General features: G+C 36.3%; 1 protein-coding gene across 4 annotated transcripts in view; it reads right to left on the reverse strand.

Moving 5' to 3' along the window:
• Positions 1-20,418, reverse strand: part of CEP135 (centrosomal protein 135) — a 40,448-nt gene that overhangs the window by 9,733 nt on the left and 10,297 nt on the right. For all 4 annotated transcript variants that reach the window (XM_087874927.1, XM_060690845.2, XM_087874928.1 and 1 more), the window contains 12 exons: positions 19,919-20,134; positions 16,681-16,746; positions 13,336-13,486; positions 12,137-12,330; positions 10,182-10,325; positions 8,254-8,397; positions 7,584-7,661; positions 7,155-7,306; positions 6,005-6,120; positions 4,456-4,610; positions 1,448-1,503; positions 178-346 (listed from right to left, as the gene is read on the reverse strand). In XM_087874927.1, coding sequence (XP_087731053.1) covers positions 178-346; positions 1,448-1,503; positions 4,456-4,610; positions 6,005-6,120; positions 7,155-7,306; positions 7,584-7,661; positions 8,254-8,397; positions 10,182-10,325; positions 12,137-12,330; positions 13,336-13,486; positions 16,681-16,746; positions 19,919-20,134 — 1,641 coding nt within the window. The remainder of the gene's footprint in view (positions 1-177; positions 347-1,447; positions 1,504-4,455; positions 4,611-6,004; positions 6,121-7,154; positions 7,307-7,583; positions 7,662-8,253; positions 8,398-10,181; positions 10,326-12,136; positions 12,331-13,335; positions 13,487-16,680; positions 16,747-19,918; positions 20,135-20,418) is intronic.

A 20,418-nucleotide genomic window follows, 5' to 3' on the forward strand; every position in this document is an offset into this window, starting at 1 on the left:
ATCGCTTAGCAATGGAATGGTCAATCTCAGTTATCATCATCAAGTGAGGACTACCTATATTTTATTTTAAATGTTGACATTGTTTTGGTTACAATGATGTTTCCGACATCACATCCTTTGTACATACAATTAGTAGCACAAAACAAATCACGATGTGCTTTATGAATTATTTTATACCTGGTTTTCTCTAGTCATTGTAGCTAGATCATCCTGTAATCTTCTGTTTTCCTTCAGAGCCATTTCTTTCACTCTGATGGTTTCTCCAAGCTCTGAGTGTACCGCATCAAACTGGCGGTGGAGACTGGCAAGGTCACGGTCTTTCCCATTTAAGGCATCCTTTAATTGGCTAAAAAATGTGGGATTTTTTTTCCTTATTCATTATGTTTATCATATTAAACATCATTCATCTTTTTGCAATACAGTGTATACATGATGGCCATAATTTAAAAATTATAGCAATTAACTAAAATTTATGTTTGTACTGAATATTACCAAATATATTTTGCATATTACCAACAAGTACAGAACTGTTTGTGTGCCTGAACATGGTTCTGTCTTGTTTCTTTAGAAGAACTAAATCACCAAGCAATTGTAAAATTATACCTGAATTTCTTGCACTATGGCACAAATGGCAGCATTGGTAGAAGACAGGTATGATGCTAAGTCTTAATTAATTTTAACCAAGTTTGTAGAATAAGCTAGATCTGGTTCATAGTCAAGAAAGTACAGGGTACTTCCCTATTAAAATTAGTCATTGCTGCTATCCTACCCTTGAAACTCTGAAGCACTTTCTGGAGCCTGAAGAGTAGTAGTGTATATTCCCTGCAACCAAGCAGTAGTACAAGGGGCAAGTAACAAGAATATTTTCTTTTGAGATCTTTGGACAAGAGGAAAATTGACACTCTCAAGAATGCCTCCCATACCTTGCATTCTTTTTAAAACTGTTAACTTTCATTTGAAAAAGTCTGAAAGTGAATAATTTTAATTAAAGTTTTCAGAAATGTAATTAGATACCGTACTAAAAAAGAAATTAATAGCAGTTTAGCAAAATTGGAAAACAGTTCAGAAAAACTAGGAAACAGCTGTACAGTGAAATGTTAAATCTTCAGTGAGATTAAAGTGAATGGTTATTAAAGTGGTTTGAATAAAGAAAGTATAATTATTTTAGAAGGTAACCAGCCATTTTAAAAAAAAGATACAGTATAAAGTATTTTGGGCTCCCATCATCTTATTTTAAATAAGCATTACATTTAATAACATCCCTGATATATAACACAATTAGCTAATATAAAATTAGCTAAACTACACATTTCAATTTTTTTCCCCGTCTCTTTTATCTCATGAAGTATGCAGTAGCTCAGTTAATTTTATAATCTTATTAAAATTACCCAACTTTGATTTCAAAATCAGTTTCAGAATAGCCAAAAGTTATAATTTTATTACTTACTCTAAAGACAATTCCAATTGAGCAACTGTTTTTTGTAAACTGAAGATAGTTTTTTCCTGTTTAAAGAGAAGGAGTTATGCATGTTGTGTATTTTCTTTTCTTGTAATTTTAAATCTAACATAGCATTAATGAAACTAAGTAATTTGACAAACTATCCTTTCTCTATCCTAACCAAATATTTCGTTCAAAGCTCCCACAACAAGCACAGGACACTAATATACATAACATTATAGAGACATACTAATACAACTTTAATATACATTTACAGTTCCCTGCCAACCACTTATAAGCGATTTTATTTATGATTTTATAGGCAATAAAGTGGCAAAGTTGTTAACTGTAATACTCCTAAACATTTACTACATATAATTTTGTTCTTATTGTCTTTCAAATAATTTTTTGCTTGTTTAATTTTTAATTTTCACGATTTTTCTAATAAATTGCAGAAGCCAAATTATGTCTTGAAATCTTTTGAGTATATAGAAGCATGTACACAGAGGTGGGTTTCAGCAGGTTCTGACCAGTTCTGGAGAACCGGTAGCAGAAATTTTGAGTAGTTCGGAGAACCGGTAGTAAAAATTCTGACTGGCCCTGCCCCCATCTATTCTCTGCTTCCCAAGTCCCAGCTGATCGGGAGGAAATGGGGATTTTGCAGCATCCTTCCCCTGGATTGGGGAGGGAATGGAGATTTTGCAGTATCCTTCCCCTGCCATGCCCACCAAGCCACACCCACCAAGCCACGCCATGCTCACCAAGCCACGCCCACAGAACAGGTAGTAAAGAAATTTGAAACCCACCACTGCATGTACAGTATTAATAATAATAATAATTAAAATGATCCAAGAAAAATGAATAAAGTTCAAAGTAAAACATGAAAATATTTGGCAAGTAGCTGGGGAAAATGGAAGATAAAAAAAGGGACACTACCAGAATGTCCTTTTTATTTTATTTTATAATAACTTCTTGTTACCAAAGGTAACTTACATATAACCACTTGTTATATGTTATCTCTCACTACCTTCAAGCTAGGAAGCAAGGCATAATATGAACTGGGCAAAACTACTATATTATCTACATCTGGGAGGACATGATCATTCTTGGCTAACTTTTTTTTAATCTTTTGTGTCCATATTTTCCCATGAATTCTCTAAGTATGGAAGATTCTCTGCTGCTTAGAACGTCTACACGGAGCTTAAAATATTCTATATAACAGTTTCCCCAACCTTTCCAGCTTGGTGGATTGGTGCAGACTGTGGTGAAAATAGTGCAGGGAGTGGGGGAAGAGATGATGGTTTCGCGCATGCGCGCCCCACTTTCACAAATGCAGCTGCATGCCGACCACGCGCTCACTTGCTCACCATTTCCGTAGACCGGTTCCAAATGAGCTGCAGCCCGGCAGAGGGCCACAGTTTGGGGCTTGGCGACCCCTGCTATATAAGACATCTGTGTGGCTGTCTGTGTGGGTGTGGATGGTGGTGTGGGAATGGGAGAATACCTTTGCTCCATGGGAAGAATGGAAAAGAATTTACATTAGCCTTACTTTTTTCTTTTAATTTGATTTATATGCCGCCCTTCTCCGGAGACTCAGGGCGGCTTACAATGCGTTAAGCAATAGCCTTCATACTTTTGTATATTTATACAAAGTCAGCTTATTGCCCCCACAAACTGGGTCCTCATTTCACCTACCTTAGAAAGGTTGGAAAGCTGAGTCAACCTTGAGCCTTGGAGAGATTCGAACCAGCAGTAAATTGCAGGCAGCTGTGTTAATAACAGGGTGCGTAGACCACTGTACTATCAAGATTTAAAGACTATCCTTTTACTGAGAGCTGAGAACAGCCATCTATCATCAAAGTGGGTAATTGCTGAATTCTGCTTGATATTCTCATCAATTTTATTGCTACATCTGGTAATTCCAGCACCAAAGCTGAGATCAGATGTCATTTACTAACCAGCACCTTCTCTCTCCATCAGTTATCATAGTGATATAACTTATGTCGTGCATGTTTTTCTTTATCAGGCAGATACAACTAAGTTCTTAAGAGTCCCACATAACACCTTGGGGCTAGCTTTCTCAGATTAGATGTTCCTCTCTTTCCGTAAACCTTAATATTTTTTTTAAAAGGTTGTTAAAAGAAAGAGAGAGAAATTAAGAGAAAAAGAGTTATAGGAAAACAAAGCAAAAAAGGTCTGTAAGCCTTTTTGAGTGAAGCAAAAATGCAACTGAAAACAAATTACTCCCCTAGGACAGGGGTCCCCAACTCCCAGATTGTGGCCCACTACCAGGCAGTGGCCCATTTGGAACCAGGCTGCACAAGTGGCAGACAAGCGTGCATGTGTGCAGCTCCATTTGCGAGAGCTGTGTGAGCACAAGCACATACCTGCCGCGCGCACGGAACCATTCCCTCCCCCTTCCCCCGCCAGGCTGCCAAGCCAGAAAGGTTGGGGACTGCTGCCCTAGGAGAAAGGGCAGCTAAAGTCTAATTTGCAAATGCCTGTCTTTTGGGAAGAAATGACCCATTCAAGAAGATATTTCTACACTGCAATAAAACTGCCATATTTGAAGGGAATCATACATGAGGGACAGTTGTTTTCTATATAAACCATGAATTTGCTGTAGAAACAATCCCTTTGCCATTCTAGTTATCTATCATTTTACCTTAAATATCCCAAATTCTTCCTTGGTTGCATGTCTACCGTGTTTCCCCAAAAATAAGACCCTGTCTTATATTTTTTTGAACCCCAAAATAAGTGCTTGGTCTCTTATTATTTTGGGGCGTGTGGAGCAAGATGGGACTCCTCTTGCTGTCTTACCTGATTTCCAGCTCTGCGTTTAAATATTTTCGGGGAGGGCTTATTTTAGCGCATGCGCTCAAAAGTCCAATTGGGCTTATTATCAGGGGATGTCTTATTTTCGGGGAAACAGGGTAGCAAATAACATTCTTCCCTTGATACAGTAAGTATTAAGATAAAATGGTTCTGATAATCCATTTCCTCTTTTGTATAAATACCTTGTTAGCTAAATTGTCTTCTAGATATGCAATTTTTTCAGTTTTTTCATCTATACTTTCCTGAAGGCTGTCTTTTTCCTTATCCAAGGCATTAACGGTACTTCTGAGCAGCATAACAGACTCATTTTGTGATAAGCTCTTAGTTTGGAGTGTCTCTGAAAATAGCAAAACAACAACAATAAAAATTTTAGTTGGCTCACTTGCTTTGACCGTGCAAAACTCTAAGCCCTGTAAGCACACCAATGTTGGTGTATTTGTTCTGGGTTCCTCTGTTCTGAATTATGGGACTCTTTTATTGTTGCACTCAACAAATGATTGGGGGAAGAATAGTCAGTCATCCCAATTTAATTTAAAAGTGTATTGCTTTTTACAAACCTTCTGTTGTTGCTAATTTCGAATCAGCTATGTGACCTTGGAAAGTTAAAATCCTGGTGAACTTTGGAAATACCTGTCAGAGAATGACTGCCATTTTGACTTTTGTTTCCCCTTCCCCCAAAAGTTCTATTTATTTATTTTTTAAATGTATAAAGGTGTCAGCTCTATGAGGACTCTGGGCAATGTAAAATAAAAACACTAAGAAAATATATATTGTTTTTTATAATCTATATAGAAAAAGATTATAAAAACACAAAAAACATAAGTTTACACAAATGGAAAGTCCCAAAATCTAGAAAATGAACACACACACACACCCATTATATTTCAATAGCTTGTAATCTACACTGTATAATTATTAATGGCACGCTCTCTCTTTGATTTAAGTATATTTTCAGGTAGTGAAACAAATGGAATTTTTTGTGTGTGCTTTTTCCTTAATTAAGCTTTCGAATCTGTAATGCACATAATTAGAATTTCTGAAAATGCTAATGGAATTAGAGCAGAAGGCAGAGCAAAACAATGTACTCAACACAGATTATATTTTGTAGAGAAAGGGAAAATTTCTATTCCTGATTTTATTTCTATACAATGACTCTATGAATTGAAGCAAACTAGACTTGATGTCCTCAGTCAAATCAATAATTTTGACATGCAGGAGACACAGTATTTTATGTTGTATTCTAGCTTTTTGTTTGATATAAGAACTCCAAGAACTTTTATCCCACTTTTTTATTCAAAGATTAAAAAGACAATTAGTGTGTCTATAATTCCTTTGAGTATTTGTGTTTTTTTTTTTTTTTTTGGCTAAAGGGGCCAAAATGACATTCAAGGAATATGTTCAAAATTTTGTAGTTGTTTATACAATGGCTTTTTATACTTAATTTTGAATCATTTTTCATTAATATTGTTTGCATGTATATTTTTACTATTAATTAATTTGAATAACATAAAGTTTAAAAAATACCTGTAGAGAAAGAAAGGCCAGGAGCTAGAATAAATTCAGCCTGAATGCCAAAGTATTCAACCTCAAGTTTGAACTGGAAATTTATTATTTGTCTTATTTATATTCTGTTTACTCCTGTTAAAAACCTGACTGTGAATGATTTTGTGCAGAACTGAACTAGATTATTTGTACTTCTTTTTCTTAATAATACAGTACAATCTCATTCACCTATTTTGTCCTCTAATATCTCAATTTCCTCTTGTGCTGATTGAAGTTCATTTTCTTTAAGAGTTAGTTGATGCTGTATCTCATCTAGGGATTTCTGAATCTGTTCATTTAATAGTCTGTAAAATCAAGACAGTTGTGTTAAATACAATATTGGGCACAGGATATGAATCCATTTTTACTGTATCTTCAGTGGGTATTATAATTTATAAAAGAAATAGTGAGTTAGATTGAGTAAAAGACCAATCAGTGCTATACCTTTGAGTCTAGATTTTCAAGAATTAAAAATCCTGTTTTCCTAATGAAGGTTCAAAATTGTCCTTTTAATTTTCTTAAGTATGGGTATCACCAAACATAATTACATATAGAAACTAAATGGGATACCTTTTAAGAAATACACTAGTCCCCAACTTTCCAATGAAACAGGAATTTTGTGGAGACCAAGGACTGTTACCAACTAGGTAACATCATCTGTGCGAGTGAATGTGGGATTGGCTGCCTGTTTATATAGACTAGGACTAGGTTGCCCTGCCACTTAATATTAATTCCTGCATATCTGGTCATATAAACCCTAAAGTTTCTGCTTATCACTATCTAGGAACTCACATGTAAGAAATATCTGTGATATTAATCACTGAATTAATATTAATCTCTAGCATTGTCTCATTTCTAATCTTTTCTCATCTTTTCCCATCTTCTCATCTTTCCTACTACCTTCTCCTATTGATTTCTTATGATTTATCAATTGTTGTTTGTAACTTACGATTAATGATTGTAACTATGATTATGACCTATTACTTACTATTACTTATTATTATTATTATATGTATGTGAGCTTATGCACTTGAGACAAATTCCTTGCTTGTCCAATCACACTTAGCCAATAAAGAATTCTGTTCTGTTCTATTCTAGTCTATTCCTATTCCATTCCATGTGTGTAAATTAATATAAACTTTTTCTAAACAAATTCAGCATAGGTTTTTCTTACTACTCAATTATCAGATTAGCCATATTATTATTTCCAGTTTGATTAACAGGTAAATGCAAATTAGAGACCTCTTTTTAGGGCCTTATCACTGAAACCACAGCATCATAGAATGACACGAATTACAAATGCGCATTTACTAGCTATAAAATACACAGCTGAGCTTACTTTAGTGAACTCAATTCTGACTTAAACTGTGCAGAATCTTCAGATGTATTTAAGAGCTGATGAGTCTTCATGTTTAGTTCATCTTCCAAAGAGCTTATTTTGTCTTTTAACAGTGACGCTGTAGATACTTGATCAAGACGTTCTGTTTCCAACTGTAGAGCAAAAGAAATTCCAAACCTATGTGACATTTTTAAACCTTTTTAAAGACTGCAAGATAAAGCAACCCTTCTCAATACGTTCCACTAAAATGGTAGTAAGGATCAATGGTAGTGAAATCCACAATAAGGTAAATTGCCTTGTAGTAACAGGAATTATTTACATATTCCATTTATATGTGGCCCCTATGAAATTTTCCCTTTTTCTTTCCAAATAATCATGAAATAGCGACTACATAAAAAGTTATAGCTCCAAATTGGGCAAAATACTTACTCTTTTAAGAGTGCTTTCCAATCTTGATACTTCCTGTTCCAATTTTAATTTATCTAAAGTATATTCCTCCTGCAGGATCTAACAAAATAAAGTAGACAGATCAGTAATGAGCCCTTTCATTAATAATATTAAAGTGTCCCCAAATTCCTCTAAATTTCTTGACAATGAAATGACCCAATAGTACATGAATGTCAGAAGGAAAATGGCATCTATTTTGTTTAATCAATATATAAATATCTATAATAAAAAAAATTGCCCAAATGTTTATTTGATTTACACGCCACTTATCTCACTCTGCATAGCAACTCTCAACTCAAATGATGACAAACAATATACTGTATATCAACGATCAATAACTGCAAATCAGCTGTAAATTTCTTTTTCCAATGTTGCCTAATATTTAACAGAGCCTCAAACTAAAATTACAACAGAAAATGTTTGTCATTTTGAGAATTTATGCTAAATTAACATTACTGTTCATTATTAGTTTTAGCAATACTCTTAACAGAATGATTACGAAAGAAAATCCAAAATGCACTTTTTGATATCCTTATGATGTTATCAATAATGGTCTGAAGTGTTACAGGCCCCGGAGATAGCCACTTTAAATAAAAAACTAAGACCAAAATTATTTCATTACTGAAAACTACAGAAAATATTAAAAGCTGACCTTTAATTTCTCCCTCAGTCCTTCTTTTTCAGATGCTGCTCTTCTGAAATCAGCCAATGCGTTATTCCTTTCTTCTTCTGCATGATTTTTTGTTAGAAAACAGGTTTTTTTCTCTCTCCGTAGTAAGTTTAATTCATTCTGAGACTAAAAATACAAAATTAATTTTTTTCCCCTGCCTTTATTAATTTAAATAAACAACTCAAGGTGTGAGCTTATGCTTTTCCCTCTTCCTATTTTCCCCACAGCAACCAAGTGAGTTGAGACAGTGGTGAAAACTAAATTTATTTACTACCGGTTCTGTGGCCGTGGTTTGGTGGGCATGGCAGGAGAAGGATACTGCAAAATCCTCATTCCCTCCCCACTCCTGGGGAAGGATATTGCAAAATCTCCATTTCCACCCCACTCTGGGGCCAGCCAGAGATGGTATTTGCCGGTTCTCTGAACTGCTCAAAATTTCCGCTACCGGTTCTCCAGAACCTGCTGGATTTCACCCCTGAGTCGAGATAGGTTAAGAGGCAGTGTTGGGCCCAAAGTCACCTGGCCAACGTTCATAGCTAAAGCAGGACTAGAGGTCACAGTGTCGTGGCTCCTGGTCTAGCGCCTTAACCACTAGACCAAACTGGCTCTCTAGTTTTTGAAAAATTATAATTGTATTGCAATTTTTAAAAGGCAAGCAAAAAAAAAAAAAAAAAAAAACCAAATTAGAGGAAAACAATACCCAGCGTGCTACTTACGAAATGTATAATACTGAAGTGAACAAAAAAATAATAATAGAAAATTAATCAGAAACACTAAAAAAATGTTGATATTTAATAATATTATAAAATTTATAAAGCTAATATATATTTATGTAAAATATTGTCTCCCAAAGGGAAATCTATTATTTTTTTATTATTAGAAAATGCAGCCGCCGGAAAAATGGGTTCATTCAACCTTTGATAGTTGAAGTAATAGTACTTTCCAATATCTCAATATAAATTTCTTAAGTATTCTCCATATAAAATAAAACCAATACACTTCAAAAACTCTCCGTTTCCACAATATTAGTGTATTATTGAAAATAACTTTGACATTTTTGACTTAAAAACATTTACACAGACATATAAGCTACATATTCTTTAAACAGAAACTGGGCTTGACCGAATTAGCTAAATATACCTTCAAATTTCCTACACTGCAAACCAAGAAAATCTTGTTCCTAAATGTAACATTACTAAATAATTAATTTAAAGACTGTCTTTCTACCTATGTTTAAAGTATTTTTTCCTTCATGGAAAAAATTAAAATGAAATATTAAATAATATTACACATTGTTTCAAATATATATATATTTGATATATATATATATATATATATTCATATTAATATGAGCTTGTATTAATATTAATATAGTAAATTTGATAAAGATTAATGTGTATTAGCATTGATATTAAATATTAATATTAAATATCTATGAAACTTAGCATCAAAACTCAATAGGCTTCCAATAAATGTCAAATGCCTAATTGTACTAGCCCAGGAAATGAATAATTTATTAAATTTATATGCCACCTGACTCTCAAAAGCTCTGGGCAGCTCACACAAATCAAAGCAATTACAATACGCCCTGCCGAGTAATTACTAGACTATTAACAGAGATGCATAATATGTGTTTTTCATGCATATACTTATGCTCGTGCATTCACAAACTGCAAAACATGAAATTATGTTGGGTGGAATCTCAGGTTGTAACTATTCCTTTCATACATAGCAACATATGTGTCATAGGATAAATCATTATCCAGTATCTATACAACTATTTTATTCTGCATTCACATTCTTCTTTTCTCATTCTAAACTGGAGTTTGCAATAAATCTAGCTTCTTTCTGATGAGACTGCAGATTTTCATTGTTATATATTGCTCTGCATCAAGGTTATATTTATTTACCTGTTCATAAAGGACACTTAATTTGTCTTTTTCTACAGTTAATAGTTTGACATTAGACTGAATGTCTATCATATGCTTTTCAAATCTGTCGAGCATAGACTGTAGCTCATCTCTCTCTCGTATAACTAACCTAAGGTCTTCACTCTGCAAAAAGAGGAGGGGAAAGGAAAAAGTGAGAATATGCTTTATACATCCACATATGTATTCACCCGTATTATTAAACATTTCAATAAAATACATTTTACTAATGACAGGATTGCAGTCCAAAAACAATCATCATTCCATGCTTTATAAATCATGGTTCATGTAGCACAAAGAATCATACAAAATTGGCCCTGACAATATTGTTAACATTGTCCAGAACTGGGGAATTCTGATTTTATGTCAGTTATCTAGCCAGGATCTCAACATTCAAACATAGCACTAAAACTGTTGAATATATTCTGAACCTTCAGCCCGTAGATCCGTCCCACCGCCTCAAGTAGTGCCATGAAACCCCCTATTAATATATTTATTATGGTTAGTCAAAACAAGTCATTTTCTAACCATTTGCAAATTGCAAATTGCAGTTAGGCTAAAAGAGTTTCTTTCCATCTTCTCCTGTGGCCATGTTAGAGAGGGAAAATACACAGACTTGGTGTTCACATATGTTTGTTAATTATAGGGAAATTATTAGATGTCTTTACAAATGATAAATGTTTTTCTATAGTAAAATTGCATGAAGGAAATAGTAGCATTTTTAAGCATGGCTTAGAGGTTAATACATCTACCTAATATGCAAGTAGCTCGGGTTCAAATTATGGCTAGCTGATGAGAGCTAAATAGTTCGAAATAGATCTATCTATACTAGTCTCCCTTTATTTCTTTGTCGGTAAAACATAAATTCAACACAGTAGCATTTTCTATTTTGCCTTTGTTTACTGAAACCTTTTAAGAATTTCATAAAAAAATATGTCAAGAAAAATAGGTAAATCTAGAACTACAAATAATTTCTAACATATTTACAGGAAGTCCTTGACTTATGACCAAAACTTATGTTGCTGATGAGACAATGGTTAAGTGAATTTTGCCCCATCACATGGTTATGTGAATCTGGCGTCCCCATTGACTTTGTTTGTCCAGAAAGTCACAAATGATGATGTAAAACTGATTCATCAGTTGCAAAGCGCCTGACTTTTGATCATGTGACCACGGGGATGCCGCAGCGGTCGTAAGTGTGAACAATAAATAAAATAAATAAATAAATAAAAGAGTTATAAGTCACTTTCCTCTGTGCCCTTGTAACTTCGAACGATCACTAAACAAACTGTTGTAAGTCGAGGACTACCTGTAACTTGAGAGAGATTAATCATGCTTATTAAGAAAGAAATATCACTGAATCCAATAAAGCTGGGAATCAAAGCATGCTAATAGTTTGATACTAACAAAGCTACATTGCCTTGTATTTAATGTTAACTGGGGAAAACTAGCTTTTTCCCCTTATTAAAGTGTGTACTATTATTATTATTATTATTATTATTATTATTATTATTATTATTATTATTATTAATTTCATTATATGTCTAAATAGTTGAGGATGCTGCCTGACTACATCATTTGTCTTTTCACTTTATTGGCTGTTAACAGCTTTTTTTTTGTGAAGTAATAGGCAGCTGTGATTGGGATCTCCTATTTGACTTCTTAGGAATGACAAGAAATTGAATGCAGGTGAGTGCAGAGGAGGAGGAGACCTCTAAAAGAAATGAGCCAAGAAATGAAACCCAGCACGCTGCCAAAGTATGAAAGCAGCCCTCCTCCTAGTAAATAATCAGTCTGCTACAAAAGGAATCATCTGACCCCGATCTGATGGCTAAGAGCATGCTTTATAAAGCTAAGAGTTGAAAAGATAATTTGATGAGTAATTGGACTATGTGATATCATTGAAGTATGAAGTATTAAGCACAGTAAAGCCTTACCTTTTCTGGAGATTTGCGCAACGGGCTAGATCTTCTTTTAAATATCTTTTGGAGACACTCTAGTTCTCGCTTATAATAGTCCCTGTCTTCCTCTATGGTCTTTACAAATGCATCTAGGCGAGAAGGTGACTTGTCTCCAAGGGCTATGCCACCCTCCAGCCTCATTCTCTCTAGCTCTATGACAAGTTCACGATCTGCAACAGACCACAATCGGCAAGGATGAAATTTCCATACACAAGAAGTCTTCAGCTAAAGCATTCGTTATGAAAATGATGAAGAAAAACTCTTTCAAAATTTTTCTGTTTTTAATGAAAAAGGGGAGGGGAAGGGAAGGGAAAGGAAGATTTGCGATAATCCCTGTCAGTTTTCCTGCAAGTAAACTCAAAGGGGAAACTGGCAGGAAGTTCAAAATTGCATGCCATGATTTTTTGCCCGTCCTTAGTCATTCTGTTTCTCTATTTAGGTAGGTAAATATCTCTGAAACGATGATCCAATGGTTTAGGATTAAGGTTAGAGTTTATTTAATATTTGTCAGTTTTAGATAAAGGTAAAGGTTCCCCTCGCACATATGTGCTAGTCGTTTCTGACTCTAGGGGACAGTGCTCCTCTCCGTTTCAAAGCCGAAGAGCCAGCACTATCCGAAGACGTCTCCATGGTCATGTGGCCGGCATGACTAAACGCCAAAGGCGCATGGAACCCTATTACCTTCCCACCAAAGGTGGCCCCTATTTTTCTACTTGCATTTTTTACATGCTTTCGAACTGTTAGGTTGGCAGAAGCTGGGACAAGTAACGGGAGCTCACCTTGTTATGCAACACTAGGGATTCGAACTGCTGAACTGCCGACCTTTTGATCGACAAGCTCAGTGTCTTAGCGTCTTAGCCACTCAGCCACCGCATTCCCTTTGACAGTTTAATGCAATAATTATATTATTTTAATATACAGAAACCAAATATTTAAATTTGTAAAATAATGCTATACTTTATACAACACTAACAAGTTGTATAATGGACTCTGCTCTCCCGAAGAAAGGAACCAAAATCTGAAATAATTACAGGGAAACTATTTAATAAACAATTTAGCAATGAATTATGTAAAAGTTCCTGACTTTCCTTATTTAGTTCCCCCCCCCCCCCCCCAAGATTTCATTTGAGGCTGAAAATCCATCTCCTACAGCGCGTGGGAATGTAAATACTTACTTATAATTTCAAGGTTTTCAACTTTTTTGGACCATCTATGGTTTTCTGCTTGAGTCTGGTTTAACAGTATCTCAAGATTTTGTTTTTCCTCTGATTTTCCAAAGAGTTCTTCACTCAATTTTTCTTTTTCTCTGCGATAGGAAGATAACTCCTAACGTGACACAAATATTACAAAACTTAGAATTGTGGCTACAATAAAAATACATTTTTTAAAAAACAACAACAATTTTTTAATCACATAACATTTCCATATACAGATAGTCCTCGATTTACGACCACGATTGAGCCCAGAATTTATGTTGTTATGTGAGATATTTGTTAAGTCAGTTTTGCCTCGTTTTATGACTTTTCTTGCCACAGTTGCTAAGTGAATCAGTGCAGTTGTTAAATTAGTAACATGGTTGTTAAGGGAATCTAGCTTCCCCATTGACTTTGCTTGCCAGAACGTTGCAAACAATGATCACATGATTCCAGGACATTGCAACCAGTTGAATTTGAACCAGTTGTCAAGCTTCCGAATGTAAATCACATGACCATGGGGATGGTGCAATGGTTATAAGTGTGAAAAATGGTCATAAGTGTTGTGGCCCGTATGCGGCCTGTGCAGCTGGTGACTGATTCGGATAGTGAGGAGGCTGGTGTGGTGCTGCGCCAGCAGCCTGTGCAGCTGGCACTCAAGTCGGACAATGAGGCTGGGGAAGATGTGGTGTCAGAGGCGGGGATTCAGCCAGGGCCTTCAGAACCTCCCTTAAGGGAAGAGGACGAAGAAGAGAAGCCTCTTCTCGATGCACGGGCGCGCAGAGCTGCCAAAAGGCAGGAGTGGCTCCTCAGGAGGCGGTCTCCTCGAGAGTAAGGCTTGGGGATAATTGGCCACTCCCTTAGCCTATTTAAGGAGGAACGCCGACTGAAGCAATTTGCAGGGAACAACTTGTTCACTCTGCTTCGGCCTTGATCTTAGTTCTCTGCAAATTGCTCCTGGGCTTTCTGCCAACCATAGTAAGATTACGATTATTTATTCTTTGGATTCTTGCAGGTTGTTAAGAAAGTTAATTAACAGCCTTTGTTTGAAAAAAAACCCTGATTTTATTTTAGTAAACTAAGATTTGTACACACAGACTTTGTGTGTGCTGCGTTCTTTGGGGTCCGTAGCTGGGGCAGAACAATAAGTCACTTTTTTCAGTGCTGTTGTAGCTTTGAATGGTCACTAAATGAACTGTTGTAAATCGAGGACTACCTGTATTCAAGTTAGAAGCACCAAGTATTCATTATTCCCTCAACACTGTCAAACTATTCACTAAGTCTGCATTATTATTACTATTAATCTTCTCATTGTTCCTCTCACCCATCTCCTCCCACTTATGACTGTAACTTGTTGCTGGTATCCTTATGATTTATACTGATTGTTTTCTAGTATGATTTGATTGCTTATTTGTACCCTATAAGTGGTGTAGCTTATGATTCTTAACGAATGTATCTTTTCTTTTCATGTACACTGAGAGCATATGCACCAAAGACAAATTCCTTGTGTGTCCAATCACACTTGGCCAATAAAAGAATTTTATTTCTATTTCAAGTATTTATTGCATATCAGAGAATTTGACTTAGATACAATTTATTTTGTTGATATATTATTTATAAGATGACAACTAGTCAATTTATATTATTTATAGCTTATTCAACACCCAGAAGATGCCGTGGTGGAAAACCATCTATAACAGCAATTAGACTTATATACCACTTTACAGTGCTTTACTGCCCTCTCTAAGCGGTTTACAGAGTCAGCATATTGCCCCTGACAATCTGGGTCCTCATTTTACCGACCTCGGAAGGATGGAAGGCTGAGTCAACCTTGAGCCTGGTGAGATTCTATCTGCCAAATTGCAGGCAGCCGGCAGTCAGCAGAAGTAGCCTGCAGTACTGCACTCTAACCACTGTGCCACTGTGGCTCATAAAAACAAGGTAAAATAATAACGACAAATAAAATAAAAACATAGTAGTTAAAATATACTGTATCAAATAAAGATTATTAATAGAAAAGTGATTAAGAGATTCAAGCAAGGGTGAACTAAATTTTACATGAACAAAACCCGCCATTTCTTTACCTTATGCAAAGGGATATGTATAGCTAGCACTTGCCTAGTCTCTGGGGAAAGGCATTCCAAAATCCTCTCCTGCATTCCCACATAGTGCACTCTTCCCAGTCATGAAACAAGGAAGAGCTCCTGCACTCCAGATCATAGGCAGGTATATACTGGGGGTGTTCTCCTCAAGTACTGCAATCTTAAACAATTAAAGCATTTAAATAGGGTAACGAGATGCAGTTGGTAACAACTGCCTTCCCAGTGCAGTTCTTTGAGAATTGGTGCTATTTAGTCGAGCCAATATAACAATAACTTTGCTATATAGCCATATTCTGCACCAGAAGGCTTGAAGGGCAGACTCATTATGCAGTAGGACACAATACAGTGCAGCTAGCCAGATGACAACTCAAGTGACAAAATGGATCCAGGAGTCAAACCGGGCTGCAAATGATCTTTCAGAGAAAATGCAACCTCATCCAAAATGGATACTGATAACATTTTTACCCACAGTATTTTTAATTCTAGGACTGAGAAGAGTGAAGAATCTTACTCTAGCACAGCTTTATCATTTCTCTTTTATTATCTGATCTGTTACTACTTAAAATATATTCAAATAATAGAGAAGAGCCTATAGTACAGTGGACTAAAGCACTGTTATTAACATCTGCTGCTTGCAATTACTGCAAGTTCAAATCTCACCAGGTTCAAGGTTGACTCAGCCTTCCATCCTTTCAAAGGTAAGTGAAATGAGGACCCAGATTGTGGGGGCAATAAGCTGACTTTGTATAAATATACAAAAGTATGAAGGCTATTGCTTAACGCATTGTAAACCGCCCTGAGTCTCTGGAGAAGGGTGGCATATAAATTAAAGCAATAATAATAATAATAATAATAATAATAATAATAATAATAATATGCCAAATTTTGTCCTCAGTGAAAAACCAGATATACAAATTAAATCAATACAATATTGAAAGTTTTCATCTAAATACTGCAAGGTATTTTAATTCTACCAGTTTTATTGGAGGCAATCTTCAGTAGGATGGATGTTTAAAATATTTGTATTGGGCTTATAAAACTTACTAATAAAAATCTACTACAATAGTGTCAATATAAAAAAGCAGAATTTTTATAAATATATTATTGATTTACTTTCTTATGCTATTAATAATTGTCATTAGCAAACATGCATTAAATTCAAACATAAATATTAAAAAGTTTAAGTACTGTAAGCTAAACTCAGTTCAATAGGCATGTTACTTACTAACTTCAGTCTTGCTATGATCTCCTCGCGATCTTGTACTTCACTGCGTCTTTTTTTAATTTCTTCCTGATTGCATGAAATATATGTAAATATTATTTTTTAAAGTAACATTTTATTATAAAACTTGAGAAGTAAAATATTTATTTCTATATAAATTGTTGCATGAGTATTAGGACAGTCACTACTATAAATATCAGTCACCAAATTATTATCTCCTGCACATACATAGTTGCTATATTTTTAAAATAAGATTTAAATGTATTTTTTTCTGGTTTTATTTTATTATGCATTACTTCTGGAATACTGTATTTTAAAAACCTAACGGGCAAACGACTGTAAGTAAGCTGACTGGTTCCTACATAATTGTGAACCGTTTAAGATTGAAGAAAGGGAGGGAGGGAAAAAATACCAAGCTATCTAAAATATATTAGGGAGTTTTATATCTTGAGAAATCAGCTACTGAAGTAAAATAGCTGAAATAGTAGAAATCAAATTGAAATCTATCTGCGTTCCCTAGCTGGTCTCAAGTAATTTCAATATTTCATCTGCAATATGGACTTTACAGAACTGGTGAAGGATTGCAAATATTTGCTATATATATATATATTTATGTAAGTTTTCATGGGTATGTATGTGTGTATAGTTAATATTTCGGGTTTCTTCCCGTGTAATTGTGGATATATCCCTAAAAGGGTAGAAGCGACGTTTCAGCAGAATCCCATCTGCCATCATCAGGCTTATGTCAGCAGTTAGTGCAAAATGACTATATATATATATAGTGGTCAGGAAGGGCTCTCCCAAACCCAAGACTGTATAGCAGCTGAAAAGAGGGTGGATGGAGTCAGGTGAGTGTCAAAGTCATTTTCCGGGAAGCAATCCAGAGCATCCTGAAATACATCAATAAGCTGGCACCCAAAAATGAACTGCTGAGAGAATGCCTGGGGTAGCAGCTGACATAGAAGGAAGATCAAGCAGAGGAAGTGCCATGCACGACCTGCATGATATGTACAACACCTAGCTGAGGTGGCTGACATTGGAAAAGCTTATCAATGGCTAGAAAGAACTGGAGAGCACTGAGGCACTGATCATAGCCGCACAAGAATAGGAACGAAGCACCAGATCCATAGAAACAGGACAGGACCCAAAGTGCTGACTATGCGGAGAAGCCTCAGAGACCATCCAACACATGGTGGCAGGATGGAAGATGCAGGCAGGAACAGCATCCACTGAATGGCACAACCAAGTAGCTGGAATGGGCCCTATCCAATAAGAGGCCGTTCAGTAGTGAGAAAAGCAAGATCCTGCACTGAGGCCGGAAAAAACAAACGCTCAAGTATAGAATAGGCAGTACCTGGCTGAACAATAGTAACTGTGACAGGAACCTAGGTGTACAACTGGGCCACCGCTGAAGTCTGAGCCAGCAGTGTGTTGCAGCTGCCAAAACAGCCAATTCAGTCCTTGGCTGTTCTGCCCAGCTACAGACCCCAAAGAACGCAGCACACACAAACTCTATACAAAGCTTATTTTACTCAAATAACTTAGTCTTTATCAACCAAAAGGCTGTTAATAAACTGTCTTAACAGCCTACCAGAATTCTAAGATAAGGTAATCACAGTCTTACTAGGGTTGGCAGAAAGCCCAGAAGCAATTTTGCAGAGAATCCAGACGCGAAGGAGAGTGAACTAAAGTTGTTCCCTACAGCTTGCTGCAAGTGGTGTTCCTCCTTAAATAGGCTAAGGGAGTGGCCAGTTAGCCCCAAGCCTTACTCTCGAGGAGACCTCCTCCTGAGGAGCCACTCCTGCCTTTTGGCAGCTCTGCGCGCCCGTGCATTGAGAAGAGGCTCCTCCTCTTTGTCCCCTTCACTTAAAGGAGCTTCTGGAGGTTCTGAAGGCCCTGACTGAATCTCTGCCTCTGGCACCACATCTTCTCCAGCCTCCTCACTGTCCGACTCGAGCACCAGCTGCATAGGCTGCTGGCGCAGCACCACACCAGCCTCCTCGTTGTCAGAATCAGCTACAATCTGCACAGGCCGCTGACGGGCCACAACATTGGCTGCATCAACAAAGGGATAACATGAAGATCATGAGAGGCAACACTACCACTGTGTACTGCACTAGTGAGGCCACACTTGAAATAGTGTGTCCAATTCTGGGGCCACAGGGCAAAAAAGATGCTGAGACCCTAGAAAGAGTGCAGAGAAGAGCAACAAAGATGATAAGTCTGGAAACTAAACTGTACAACAAACAGTTAAGGGAACTAGGTGTGTCTAGCCCAGTGATGGCTAACCTTTTCCGGACCGAGTGGCCAAAGCGTGTGCGTGTGAATGCGCGTGTGCGCACCCGAATCCCTAAAATGCAATGCACGCGTGGGCCCCACACATGCACCCTGCCCCGTGCATGCACTCGCAACCCCACATACCCCACACCCCCATGCATGCGTGGCAGAGACCCGAAGACCAGCTGGAGGCGCAAGCGCAGGTATTCCTTATTTAGCAACTGCCTCGGACAGCAACGGTTTCCAGTTACGACTGGAATGAAAAAGTGCAATCTATGCCCACATTTATAACCTGTGCAGTGTCTCTATCTCTCGTTCACATGTTTATCATTACAGTCAACCAAGAGTTGCCCCATGATATGCTCCTGCCCACTCCAGAGCAGAAAGAATGACTAAACAAGCTCTCTCTTCCTTTACTGCTTTTTTCCATCGCCCAAAGCTTCCCTAAAAAGTCCTAACTGCTAATTAAAAAGCTCAGCTCTGTGACCTTAACTGAATGCTGGGCCACTGGCAGCTGCTGCCTGAAAGTGAAAAGCTCTTAACCAGTTTCATACTAAAGACTTGTTGCTTTCTTTTGGTTGGATATTCCCACAGAGTCCTATTAAGTAATCTTTATGTAGCTTTATGAAATGCTAATCCTCTTCAATATTTTAAGAAACTCTTAATTAGTTTCTGGGCTAACTTCAGAGCTTTCCCACTTATCAAATCTAGAAAGATGTTATATACATTCTAATCAACAGCAAAATATAAAAATTCTTATTCATTTATGCAGAACAATTGTACAAAACCATTAAAACTAACATTATTAATTTCATTTAATTAGAAAACTTTTTCAGCATATAACTTTATAGTATGTAAGATTTAAAACAAAAAATGAACTGTGAAAGAAAACAAAGTGTGGAATGTTTTCCCAAGGAACTGGAACATATTCTTGATGTTCTAGCAATTCCCAACATTTTCTTACCTTAGCCTCTCCAATTTCTTTATCTGCAGTTTCAAGCACAATTTCTTTATGCCTCTCCAACTGTTGGGCCAAGTGATCAATTTCAGTCAATTCTTGACATAGTTCTTCATTTTTGTTGCTTAAATGAGCCACCTCACTGGTCATATTTTGCCTGCTATCCAAAAGATCTTCTATGCGCTTTTCAAGCTCTTTGTTTGTTTGCTGTAGAAATTCAACCTATAAATATTAACACCATGTTAAATTCACCTGAAAAAATTTAGGAATTCCTTCAAGGATCTTCCCTAATGAACAAACAGTACTTTCTGCCCTTCGAATACAAATTAATACATTAAATCTGTGAATCATAAAAAAGTCTCCTAAGTTATATATAATTGTGTAAGTTATATGTTAGACCTCAGACATTTCAAAAGAGAACTGGAAAGGCATAAAAAACATAACTAAGATAACCTTAATTACAATCTGCATGCATTCATCAAGCCAAGATACCAAAAGTAGTTCTC

This window comes from Pantherophis guttatus, chromosome 8 (genome assembly GCF_059756535.1).
Source record: "Pantherophis guttatus breed Tessera chromosome 8, ASM5975653v1, whole genome shotgun sequence".
Lineage (NCBI taxonomy): Eukaryota > Metazoa > Chordata > Lepidosauria > Squamata > Colubridae > Pantherophis > Pantherophis guttatus.